Raw genomic sequence first — 13293 nt, 5'->3', positions numbered from 1 at the left:
CATTCACGTTAAAGTGATATTAGAGGGAACGGGAGGAAAAAGCCTGGAGAAATAGAGCAGGAGTTTCTAAAGACCCAACTTCCAAGAAGGAGAACCTGTTCGGAAATGATGTGTTTACGTTTACGTTTGTCCGTCTAGAAACAGAATTAAATAAAAGCTACTGAACTCATCCAAAACATTATAAAAAATGACAAATATATAAATAAGGGCATGGGTTTTTGTAAAAGCTTTCAATAAAATGTGAAATTTTGGGTGGATCTGCATTAAACTGTGTATTATGGGGATAAAATATAATTTCTGTTTGTTTCCAATCATTCAAAAACTAAACCACAGATCTGAATGAAATTAAAGATCAAGAGAGTACCAGTGATAAGCTACTGAAGGCCGTCTGGATCCAACGGAAGATCCTGGATCCTGAAAAGTGAAATACAGCTTTTCGTAGTATTTTTCCCCGTGTGGAATTGTGTGCATTCTAGAATGTTTTCTGGTGGGAATGATGTGCCTGCAACTAAATTTGACAACAATGACTCAATCAAGTCAATGTGTTGTGCATTCACAGAAAAACTCTTTAATAATAACACCTTCGTGGAGCAGTTGGTTGTAATGACTTCCATGTCAGAGAGACAACTGGAGATGACCCGAATTTAGGCTCTGAACGTTGAGGTGAGAGCTTCCAATCATGCCTTTGTATTTGTGAAAAGCTAAAATCTTGCCCGTCCAAACCGCAACGATGAGCTGACATATTAAGGGATGTTTTTAAAATGCTAAGGTTTAAATAGGGGACTGAAGCCCCAAATGTAGAGTAAAATATATTAAAATTCACTCCTAGTATGTAGGATCAGGTAAAGAAGGAAAAAAGTAAGCGATGGTAGAGATGCAATGAAGAAAGAAGGAATTCCTTTCAATAAAACAAGTAATGTGATGATTGAGTGTGAAAGAATGCACTGAATGCATGGGTCATTTTTTTTTTTCAATGAACCAGTTCCAAAGGCTCCAACCACCAGAGGCTAACATGGTTTCATCTGCACCGGCTCTAAGCTCTACTAGCTAACGGAACATACACTCTCTTTAGGCTCTTCTCAGTCTCACCTCACCCACACCTTCGTCCAACAGCATTTACTGTAAACCACCTCTTTTCTCCTTCCTCCATTCCCAACAACAGCACTTTTTAATTTTATAACCCCCCCCCCCCCCAAAAAAAACCCCGTCAAACCTTTCTTTTCATTTCCAGTATTTTTTTTTCCTTGAATCAATCTGGTAAAACACTTTTCCTGTGACCGGAATTTTGATCACATAGAGCCGTCCTGCCTGAATCCACTAGCCATGATCAAACTGCATGATAAAATAAAGTGATAAAGGTGCTCCTCCCTGTATAAAGGCGCCCCCCCCCCCCCCCCCCCCATGAACTTACCAAGTATGAACATATATTGAGGCAAACATGGATGGTATCAATCAGGTTAACAAAAGCTTTTCCCTGTTCTTCAGTCACACCACAAATCATTTAAATTGCAGAGCTGAAGAAAGTCAAGAAGCAGAGATAGAGACTTGTCTTCTGGTTAAGCTCCATGAGATTTTCAAGGCAGACTGAGCAGTAACAAGATAGCATTTTCTGAAAATGAGGCAAACCAACATGCGAACGAGCCCATAGGGGTCCACACTCTCGTCCTGTGCAGCTCTGACAATGCAAGTCAACTGAGACTATTCACCAAATACTAGCAGCTTCAAGATGAACCTCTTCCACTTCCTCAGTGGCAAGTGGCTCTTCCACCTCTTCCACAGATGGCTTCAGCTGATCAAACCTAACGATGTGATTGAATTCTCTTCCTGTGAGCTGATAGATCTTAATCACACTGACATTGGGTGCAGCAGAAGATACCTTTTTTACAGTGTGATAACTTAGTTTTTTTTTCTTGTGTAGCTGTGGTTTGATGTCTGATGATGAGCCTTTAAACACACAATTGTAGCAATTTGTGCTTCTGCCCTCTAGTACCTTCACCAACACCCACCGTCCTCAGTGAGGTCAGAGTTTTCAGCCTGAATCCCCACCAACAATCCGGGTGAGGCCTCATCTTCCCTTCTTGAGTCAGCAGCACAACTAGAAGTCCCACTGCATGGCCTCCCAAAGTTCCTCCCGTATCCCTGTTAAGTCGACTTAATTTATACAAAGCCAAATCACACAAATACCCCAAAACTAAAAGGTGTCACTTCTGCTACAGAGGCTGAGGTCCAGAAACATCCAATTCACTAGCCTCCAGGGATAGTTAATCTTAGAAGGCCTGCTTTTTCAGCTCAACAGCTTACTTCACTCTTTGGCTGTCAACACAACAACCGATCAAAACATAAAAGCAGGCTTTGAAGGCTCAATCAAGATTCCAAGCCCCAGAACTCCCTTCGGATTCAGGTCAGAAGCATTTTATAATCGAGGGTTAAAGACCTGTAGACAGGTGCCACACAACGCTCACGGTCTGACTGCTATTTCCCTCCTGCATCCGAGACAACCCAGTGCAGCTCAGCCGGGTACACAGAGACATATGACTGCATAAGCATCAACAGCATTACAAGCAAGGCCCTGAGGCAGGGATGGGAGTATCAAACAAACAGATAATAATGGGAAACCTAACCCATCCCATGAAAATGGAAACACCATAACAAAATCAATAAAGCTGCCTCCTCACAGAAATCAACTTAGTGAATTAGTGTTAATTGAATGAAGGTAATTTCCATCTAGCCGTGTCACTATTGCATCACATCAACATTTTGGATGCTGTGCGCTTGTTTTCTTGTGTCTATGTGCGAAGATTATAATTTTTTAGAGAACTACCCCCCTGCCAATCTGATAATCATCCATTAATGATGAGCCTCATTAATCAAATAAATATTGAAGCGTCCGCTGGCATCTGATTGATGCGGGCAACCGTGTTAACCACATAGCAGTGATTTTAATCACAACTACATGTTATGGCTTCCTTTTATTTGGCTTTTCAATCGTGTCACATCAAACTGATGGTTCACTTGATCTGCTGACGTGAAGGTTTCAATATCCAGGCAGGAGACGTTCCACTTCTCAGCCAATACTTATTCCTCCATATCGTGAAATTCCAAAACCAGAATAGATTTGAGCGTGACCTTTCAGAAGCGATCGCTTTCAGCCGCTATATTCACCAGCGACAGAGTCATCGTACGCCATGGTTGTGACTGACTTCATAAATCTCACGTGAGTTCGGTTATTAGGCGATTCTCATGTTCAGATCTGCCCTGTTTCTGAGCTCACTTGATAAATGAGAACCGTTTTGTGCAACTTATTCTTTGTTGTGTTCACTTGCCCCAGTTATTGGCATCTTCCTGGAATCGTCCGTGGTACTGAAAGTGGGGACGTATTTTAGAACAACGTTGAAATGTCTTATGCTCGTATTAATCCCAGAACTGATTTCAGGCATTTAAAAAAACCACACATTTACTTTAGGATGAGGTAACCAGATGCTTGTCGATGCTCTCTTTTTTCTGGGGTTTAGGGTTCATTCCTGCACCTCTTTGTGTCATAAACAAATGCTTTTGTTAAAGCAATGCCAGGCGCTTGTCCTGAAGTACTCTCACATGAAGAGACTACTGTTGAGAAATCCCCTTATCTATCCATCTGTTATAGTCTGATTGGGAAAGGCACATCTGCATTTATGATCTATATAAATAGAATTTTACGACTTCAAACCTTCTCTGTGATGATCCGATCCACGCAGTTCTTCCCTGTCAAAGGGAGGCTGCATGTGTCCAATATCTTGTGTTTTCCTCCCTGAAAGAAAGGAGATGGTTTGAAGAAAGACTGGAAAAATGTTCAGCCACAAAAGCCACACAGTCTATTCAAACTGTGAGATCATATTTCATGGATTCAATTTTCATATATCAATACTGCCGGTTATGTACACATCTTTCTCCCCCATGGGCCTACAGCACATATTTCATGTGTATCTCTGTTTCCCCGCCAGTCATCTTTAAGAGACAGCACATAACACCATGTGTCACATGCATCCTGAAGAGCAAATATCACACAGCGCACATACAGAAACACACACACTATCATGAATGACAACACGCTTCAGGGCAGTTAATTCATGTTCACATGCAGCACCATCTGGACTATAGCTGGGCGCCAGACAGGCTCCCATTAACAAAACACAGCATGCTTCTGCGAGCGTACAATGTTACGTTGTCCTTGTATTATGTTAATCTGGACTATGTAAACGCAAACCAGTTCAATTGGAATGCTGAGCGCTAATGCCAGAGACCTTGCGTGGGTTATTGATCTCAAGCTTCAGCATCATTTTATCTGGTCAGATGTTAGTGCAACATGTGTATTCATCCATCAAGACTTGTGTTTAAAACAATCTAACAGGTGGTTTATTTGCAGAGCATCATCAGGAGGAGCCAAAGGTCTCTGCTCAAGACTCGAGACTCACAGTCAAAGCTCCATTTACAAGCACCATCAAGAGAACCGTCCCCTAATCAGTTGCTGGCATTACTGTCAGAGGCAGATTCAAGGTGTTTCTTGGAGGTCACAACACAAGACATTTACTATTTCATTTGAATTGCTAAGAAATTCGTCTTTAGGGACACACACACACACACACACACACACACACACACACACACATAGATTCTCTCCCGTCTGTAATACACACCTTAGCTGAGTGCTCCATGGTGACCACAACCTTGGTTCCAGCACTGGCCACCAAATCCATGGCTCCTCCCATTCCCTTCACCATCTTTCCCTGGGATAAGAACATAAGAACACATTAAAACAAATAAAGCTTCACTTTAATTTGTCAGATGACACTGTGGATGTTTGGTGTAACGCACAATTACAAATTGCAAGTAACACTCAATTACACAATTAAAAAAGGATAAATGCGTAATATATTATGTGTTGAGTTTTGAACTTTTCTGCTGCTGTACATAGTTGTGACATTTAAAAAAATAATAATAAAAAGAGTCCTTTTTAATTCATCTAATTTGTGTACATTTGGGAAGTGGAGCAACTTAAAAAAAAAAAAAAAAAATCCTGCTCTGCCCATCTGAGGTTATGCATCATGAATGGAACCGGCATCTTTCTGGTGCAAGTCAGCCGGACTCAATAAAATTAAAAACAAGAGTGAGCAAAGACATTTATATTACATTACAGCATCATCTTCCTCTCCTCTAACCATTCAGGTAGGTAGCTCCCCAGAGAAGCTCCTCCATCCGAAATATCAGTGTTTTACGTTGCTATGGGTCTCTTGTGCCTGCACCATTTAGACCCCGGAGAAAACCAGCTGAGACAAATACTGTAACTGTAGTAGTACTTTCTAATCTGGGTTGTAATATCATTTCATTTTCCATCATAAGTGATAACGCAAGTAGTATAAAAGCAGCTTCAGAGACAAAGTGGAAACCTCAAGTATTTGAAGTTTAACAAATCCATGAACACTGAGTGTTAGTAGTGAGCTTAACACTCCCAGTGCCTACTACGATAACGTATCGCAACATAACTTTTCTTTCGGGGAATGTGTGTTGCTAGAATGTAGTTCCAATTAAAGTGGTAGCAGTGTGCTCTGGATTATCTTGACAACCAGGTGCGCTGGAGCTGGAAACATATTTTGCTGTTGAATTTCTTCGATACAATTTGTCACAACTGTGAAATTACATTAACTTTCTTTGTATTGGATTGCTGGCAGTAATGTCAGGTACAAATATGTTGAGACCTCAGAAGGTTTCTGCGCAGACAAGATACCACTGGAGGGGACAAAGAAAACATGCTTTTTGTAATTCAGTGAAGGGAACATACAGTATGAAGTGTTTTGCAGTTCTTACATTCAAGCAGCAGGCATTTAAGATAATGGTATCAAAACTTACACCAAGATTTCTCAACAGTACAAGTAATTAATGCAGTTTTTTTCATGAAGTATTTCAAAATGTGGATAACATTGCAAGAGCTATGATGGAACTACCTCTGAAGCTAGCTTTCAAAAGTTCTGACTTCATTTTGCAGCTAAAAGTAACTGTTAATGGCATCATGATGAGCCAAGAAGCTGTAAAAACAAAGAAAAAAAAAAGAGTTGAAAGACATCTAAGTTGTCGTTGCAGTCGGTTTAGTGTCGTGCAGAAGAAGAAGAAAATCGGCGCTGATCTGGGAGAGCAGCAGCAGCAGCAAAGACCCCAGGGAAGGAATCAGCTGAGCCTTAGCTGAGGAGGTAACTGGGTCATCATGTGAAGTGGGCTGGCTGAGAACAGCTGATCATCAGCAGGGTTAAGCCCTGAGCTTGAATTGATAGGCCTGCTTTCACCAACACTACGCAGCAGCATGTGTTGAAAAATGAGCGCCATCTGCCAAACACAGTGGATCTAAAATCACTCAAAGTAGCTCTTGTGATCTGGTGACAGCAAAGCCCAGCGCGACCTCCCTTCTGACCTTTTCCTTTGATTTGTCATTTTCTGTCTCCACAGTAGGAAAGGCCTCTGAGACCAAGAGGAATTTCCTGGTACCACAAACAAGATTGGGAGACATGCAGACCAGGAAGGGAGATGGTCTACCAGTAAACCAGACCAGGTCAAACTGACTGCATGACTGGATTGTGTTGCTGGGTTGTGAAAGCTCCCAAGAGGTTCTACACTCTTCAGGTGGAATGACTCTGCATTAACACCAGCAGCAATCAGCCTACTGTGGACAAACAAGTTGGCTCAAGTTGGTTGGCTTCCAACCTGCTGCCTTTCAGCCATCGCTGCCACCGACAAGGAAGCTGCATGTCTAAGACTTGGCTGAAACTTTGACCACTCCATAAAGAAGAGAAATGTGAGTGCGGGATTATTCATTTTACTTTTCAGGAGAGTTCTAAAAGGAAGGTTTCCTCCAGGTGTGTTGTTTTAGAACGAGAGCTTCTCCATGACCCTGTGGTGGTCACCGTCCATTCATTTTGACCGAGCAGCAGATGATGAGAAGCCACACAAGTGGTGCAAAGCAAAGCGTAAGAAGCCAGTTTAGTACTGACCCTCATATTTGAGTGAACAAACAAAAAACTTCAAAAACAAACTAAAATTAGACATGTAAATGCTGGTTTTGTTTTGGTGAGCCAATAAGACAACCCTCTATTAAAATAGGTTACCTAAATGATCACCGCTTCAACAGAACTGGCAGCTGAGCTGGGAGAAATTCTGTATTCATTGTTCCTAGTAAGGAAGGTTTCTAAATAAGGAAGGCTGAAATGCAGATATTGCCACAGGGTGACGGCTGAGTAACTGAATTAAAATCCCATTTACTCATCAATCATATGAAGAGCCTGCTTTGCTCTCTGCTCGATAACCAGAGGATATATATGCCAAGTGTGGTGCATCATAAGGATACAGACTGCCTCCGGGGAGGCCAGCTGGGGAGGGAAGATATCAAACAAAAGCATTCGGTGGGTTGGGAGAGGAGTGCTGCGGTGGAGGAAGTTGTATTTTTTGTCATATACTTTAATGTTTCATCTTGTTGGGCACTGATTGCACAGAGCTATCAAAATAGTGACTTCAAACACCATCTCACCAACTTTTTATTTAATACACGGTGACTCTTAATATGATACACCAAAAAAAAGACACATCTCTAATCACATGATCAATGCTTATGTACTTCCTGATATTCAAAAGAACTGGATAGTGTTCACAGGATCTTGGGAGTTCAAAATGTCCGACCTGAGTGGAGTTTATAGCTGTGGGAGCCAGTTACCTACTAATGTACTCCACCCGCTGACTGCTGTTAATCACAGAGGGCGTCTGTTTATGAGAATTAAACCTCAGCATTAAATAACAAGCCCATTTATGATGAATAAAAGAGACAAAATGGTCGTGAGTATTTGAAGGACGTGGTCTTGTTTTGCTGTCGAGGTACTGAAACCACCTTTTAACATAAAAATTAGTTGTTATGGTTCCAGCAATCCAAAATGCAGATATGAAGTAACTGGAAAGATAAAAGGATGATGATCTTTGAACGAATATGACCTTTAAAATTAAATTATAGAGCCGCAGCCACAGCAGCTCCGCATAAATGATGATTCAAACATTGTGAATCCACGACTCGGCCTGCGTGCATGTGTGTGTGTGTTTGTGTGTGTGAGAAAAGTCTCTCTAAATCAAAGTTCTGTGGGGGCTTACAGACAGGTATGGACTCTATGACCTACATTGCTGGGAGCACTGGCTCTCCTCTGATTTCCAGCTTTGCATCTGGTTATCTGAGCTGACTTTGATCTAAGCGGCTCCATGCAGCAAAGTCAAACTTATCGTGATCTGTGCGAGTGTGACAGAGGAAGAATTTATGAAAGGGCATGATAGGATAAGATAATAACCAATTCCATCCTGCTCTTGATTATATTCCATCTAATCGAGGGAGAACTTTTAGTCGGCTGCCCTGCTAGACTTGTTTTGTCTGACTGAAAATGGTTGCTAGGTTTCTGTGAACCTACTCACCTCTAACTGCGGCAGCCAAAAAGGTGATCTTCCATAATTTCTCACCTCATAAAATAGTAAAAACACTGTAAAAAAAAAAAAAAGAAAAGAAAGAAGGTATTTTTCATCCAAGAATACTATTCTGCTAAATCCATAGTTGGAGGTTGCCATAGCATTTGGCTTTCCACCAGAAGAAACAGCAGGAGGACACTCAAATAGAATTAATATGCTTTTAGAACAGTATCAACACAAATAAATCAGCTCTGCCTGAGTCGCTAACAAGAGCGAGGTCATTTAGTCATTTAATTAACACAGCTTTAATGATATTAACCTTGCTGCTGCGACTGAAACCCCACAGGTTTTTAATTTCCTCCTCACTCGGTTGTAATCCCACAGCCGTGTGGGCACCTAAAAGGCTCTAGACACATTCATCCGCCGCCAACATATGAAAAATGTATCAGAACCAAACTTCTGAGCTGTGACAACTGTTGTAGCTGCAATTCCTCTCAAAAAAAAAAATCTGGAGATCTTCATATACTGTTGAGGGAGGCCTGATGAGTTGTTGCATAATGCAATTCAGAGGACATAATTCTCCTCAGATGTGAGAAACGCATTGATTTAAGGATGATGAAGCTAAATTAATGATGCACTTATTTGTTTTACGGCATTTCATGAGAAAATATCCCACGGATGAACGTAACTTTTCTTCAGAAATCTTTTTTTCCCCCCTATTTTACCGCTTTATTGAACATCCTCTTTAAGATCCTAGCCAGAGGCGGGTGTAGAGTAGCCTACACATATGCTAATGAGTTAGGCGTTAGAGGCCACGTTAGTGATGGAACATCCGTTCACATAATGACTTTAAAAAGTGAGTGTTAACATGTAGGACTGCAGGAGGCAGTATCAGTGGAGCAGAGCCCTGATGACACAAGATGGAGACTAAAGTGCTGCTGAGATGACATGTATCATAGCAGTCAGCCCCACTTAACTGACGGGGTTGTCTCAGGAAGACACCAACGGCACTCCCATTATCAACTACTTTCGAAGTCGGCGTGTGGAACTGCGATGACACGACGGCGAATGTGTTCAGTATGTGATTTATATGCAACACTCAATTCATCTCTGTGATTCAAAGTGACATTTTCAAATCAACTTCTTCTGCATGCAAGGCTATCTCTTGCTAAGACTGACAGCATGACCCACCATCACTTGCTAATTTGATGACTAAATGTAGGTCAGGTGATCTTGAGCTCAGAACTGAAGTTACCAATTTTGTGGGCAGCAGATGCAGCGAGTGATCTGCACCCCGAGCCATCTGAAAAGCCATGTTTAGAAATACTTTGGAGTTTGTGCAGGATATTGCGGAAAGGCGGCATTTGCAGCTTGTGTGTAAGCTACTGTATGTATTGACAGTATTGAAACACATTTATTTTAATCAGAGAAGCAACATGTTCTCAGTTCTCACACTGAAAATGGCACAGAGAGGAGAAGACAGGCAGATGCTCCCTGTGCAGGAGGCAGATTGTGTTTTGTTTTGGGTTTTTTTTGGAAAATAACCAACAAATTTTGTCTTCTTGTGGACAAAAGGTGCAAAAAATAAACATTTGAATAGTGTGAACCTATGCATTGTCTTTATATCTAAAAGACGTCTTTTATTAGTATTTATCAGCTGTATTACAACAGAACACTGTGGTCCTTAAAACCATTCTGAGTGAAAAGATGTGATTCAAGAGCCATCAGATAAAATATGCTGCTGCAGCACTAACGCCTGAAAAAAATGGGAGGAATACTTTCACAAGCAGTGTATTTTTTTTTTTAACTAGGCATGAGGTTTGCTTGCAGTTTTTTGTTGCCATGACAACATAATACAATTCAGATTTTTTTCCCCACTTCTTAACAGTGTCGAAAAAACAAAACACAACAAAACCACATCATAGAAAATGACCCTCTTTACAATCCAAGAGTCCCCACTTGCACACTGGCTTCCTTTCTCTCCCCTTCAAATTCTCTGACAATCGCCGCTGTCTGATACAAACTGCTCTCCATTTAATAACATAGCGACGGACTGCTACATGCCATTGTTACCCGGACAACTAATGACAAGCACCAGAGAGGGAGACAAGACCGGCAGGAAGACAATACTGTAGGCCCCCAATCAAGACAAAACTACACTTGACTATTAACATTAGCATTAACAACAGATTACCTACTAATCCACTGTTGTCAAGTCAATTTTATTTGTATAGCACCAAATCACAACAAAAGTTATCTCATGACCGCTTTACAAGGGCAGGTCTGGCACCACACGACACCCAACAATTCTCCATGGGCGAGCACCTCCTGCAACAGGAGCGACGAAAGCCTTCCTTTAAGAGGCAGGAACGCATCTGCATCTTTTTGAGGCAGGATGTGTCTGATCTTAGCGATGTTACGTAAAGTAGGCGTCCTGAGGATTTGCTTAATGAGTGATGAAAGATGAGTCCCTCATCTGATGCCAGTAGGAGGTCATTGGTAACTTTGACTAGTGCTGTTTCTGTGCTATGATGAACCCTGACTGGAAACCCTCTAATAAGCTGTTGCTGTGGAAAAAGTCACAGAGCTGTTCAGCGACTGAATTCTCCAGAATTATGACTCCTCCAGTTTGGAGGAGCACCACATCCTCTCCAGTTTCTGAGTTGTTTTTTGTTTCAGCTAAAGGGTTTCAGAATTGTACCAAGGTGCTTGCTTCCTTTGTTTCATGTTTTTCTTTTTTAATGGGGCAATAGAGACCAAAGTTGTTCCTAAGATGCCTGTTGCACTATGACTGAAGCGATCTATTTGGGAGGGACTAAGGTTGACAATTGTGTCCTCTGTTATAATGAGACATGAAACTCTATTTTGTGCCAGTGGAATTGCTTCCTTAAATCCAGCTACGGCCTGATCAGACAAACATCTGGAAACTACAGTTTTCCTTTGTGGAGTGAAGTCGATTGGTACACATTCAAAAGTGATAAATTGATGGTCTGATAAAAGCGCGATCTGTGGAAATACAAAGAGATGTTCTGCTTCGATTTCACGTTAGGACGAGGTCGAGGGTGTGGCTGTGACAGTGAGTGGGTTCATAGACAGACTGATGCAAGAGATAAATGCAGTACCCAGACTGTCGTTATCAACATCCACGTGAATATTGAAGTCACCTCCAATCATGACTTTATCTGATTTGAGAACTAAACTGGATGTACAGTAAACTCTGAGAATTCAGATAAGAATGCAGAGTAAGGCTGTAGGTTTTCCAGGCTGGATGAGACAAACTGAGAATCAGGCTTTCAAATGAATTGAAACTTATATGGGTTTTGGGATTTATTACTAGACTCATGTCAAAAATGGCAGCAACTCCACCTCCTCTGCCAAAGCCTCCAGGAATATGAGTGTAAATGTGACTGGGAGGAGTGGATTCATTTAGACTGAGGTACTCATTACACAGCCAGGTTTCAGTGAGACAGAGCAAGTCAATGCAATTGTCAGATATTAATTCATTCGCTAATACAGTTTTTGGCGTCACCGTATCCCAGCTGACATTGAGTGAGTAGCGGGGTTCACCCTGCACGGGTCGCCAGTCCTTAGCAGGGCTATCAGGAGCAATTAGGGGCTCTGTATCTTGTTCAAGGACTCTTTGACATGGTCGCCGGGGAAGTGAGGACTGAACCAGCGACTGTTCAGTTGCTATATGGCCACTCTACCTCTGAGCCGTGCCAACCCCTTGGTCAGTACGATTGATGTTATAAAAAATGATACTGGTTGTTAAACTGAAAACATCTGTATGAGAATTTTTTGTGGGTGATCTTCAATCTGCAACATTCACTTTCAGCAAATCACATAAGCATTCAAATTAAATCAGATATCTAACCATACAGTAGCTGTAAGGACCTCGTCACATGGCCACCCGTCCTCTGCCCAAGCATTCCAGGTCATTTGACTAGCGTGATCATACTCAGGGTCCACTTTCTCAGCCCTGCACAGCTGGACAAGAAGGTTGGGCTCCAGCGCAGCACGGTAGAGTCTCATTAGCTCGTCGCTTACTCAATATTAAATCAATCATGCAAACATGTCACCTTTCAGTGCAGCATGCCTTGCAGTGTATAGAGCCTGAAAAGGGAATGCACTTTTTCTGGGATTCTCAAATGTCAAGATGTAGCATTAAGCCGAGTGATGATGAAAACAAGCTCAGGTCAGGTCAGGAGCAATCCTGAGCTTAACTGGGGAGCATAGAAGAGACAGTCGCACTTCAGCCCACCACAAGTAGACTGGGCCCCGAGAGAAGCATCTTTCATTTCGTTGGGGACACGCAGGTTTAGCACCACTCAAATCCTCATTGTAGTGGAGCATGAATCAATAAATGATCATTTAAGATGCAAACAAATGAGCTACATGATCTAAAACGCCTGATAGAAAGAAAAAAGTACTTTTATGCAATGATCTGCTGACAATGGAATTAGTGTAAATATCAATTGAAAAACCTATGGAAAAACTAGTGAAGTTCCAAGAAAAAAGCACGACGCCCTTAAGCAGCTCCTTCATTAATGCCACCATTAGGCCTTCTCATGAGCACTTGAGCTGGTAACTGCATTTTAATAGTCACTAGCTCAAGCTTTTGCAGCACTTAAGCTGCATTTATATCAGATCACTGGGGAGTTGGATGGTATGTCGGATAGTGCAGTTTAAAATCAATGAATATCAAGCTAAATGATTCTTTGGAAAACTCAGATGAATGTTAGTTGACCTGGTACATTTCAGGGCTTTGGTCAACCTCAATATTTACACTGTGCGTATATTCCGAGGTGAAAATGAAAACAGCATCTCTAAAAG

General features: G+C 41.7%; 1 protein-coding gene across 1 annotated transcript in view; it reads right to left on the bottom strand.

The window, feature by feature from the left end:
- Positions 1-13293, bottom strand: part of oxct1a (3-oxoacid CoA transferase 1a) — a 50115-nt gene that overhangs the window by 5324 nt on the left and 31498 nt on the right. Inside the window, exons 14-15 of the mRNA XM_086206359.1 lie at positions 4674-4763; positions 3707-3787 (exon numbers count right to left, since the gene is read on the bottom strand). Of these exons, the coding sequence (XP_086062485.1) occupies positions 3707-3787; positions 4674-4763 (171 nt within the window). The remainder of the gene's footprint in view (positions 1-3706; positions 3788-4673; positions 4764-13293) is intronic.

The sequence above is a fragment of the Aulostomus chinensis genome, chromosome 6 (genome assembly GCF_037954235.1).
Source record: "Aulostomus chinensis isolate RoL2024-O1b breed Wild chromosome 6, RoL_Achi_v1.0, whole genome shotgun sequence".
In the NCBI taxonomy this organism is placed as follows: Eukaryota; Metazoa; Chordata; class Actinopteri; order Syngnathiformes; family Aulostomidae; genus Aulostomus; species Aulostomus chinensis.
This window is presented reverse-complemented; position numbering and strand designations above follow the sequence as displayed.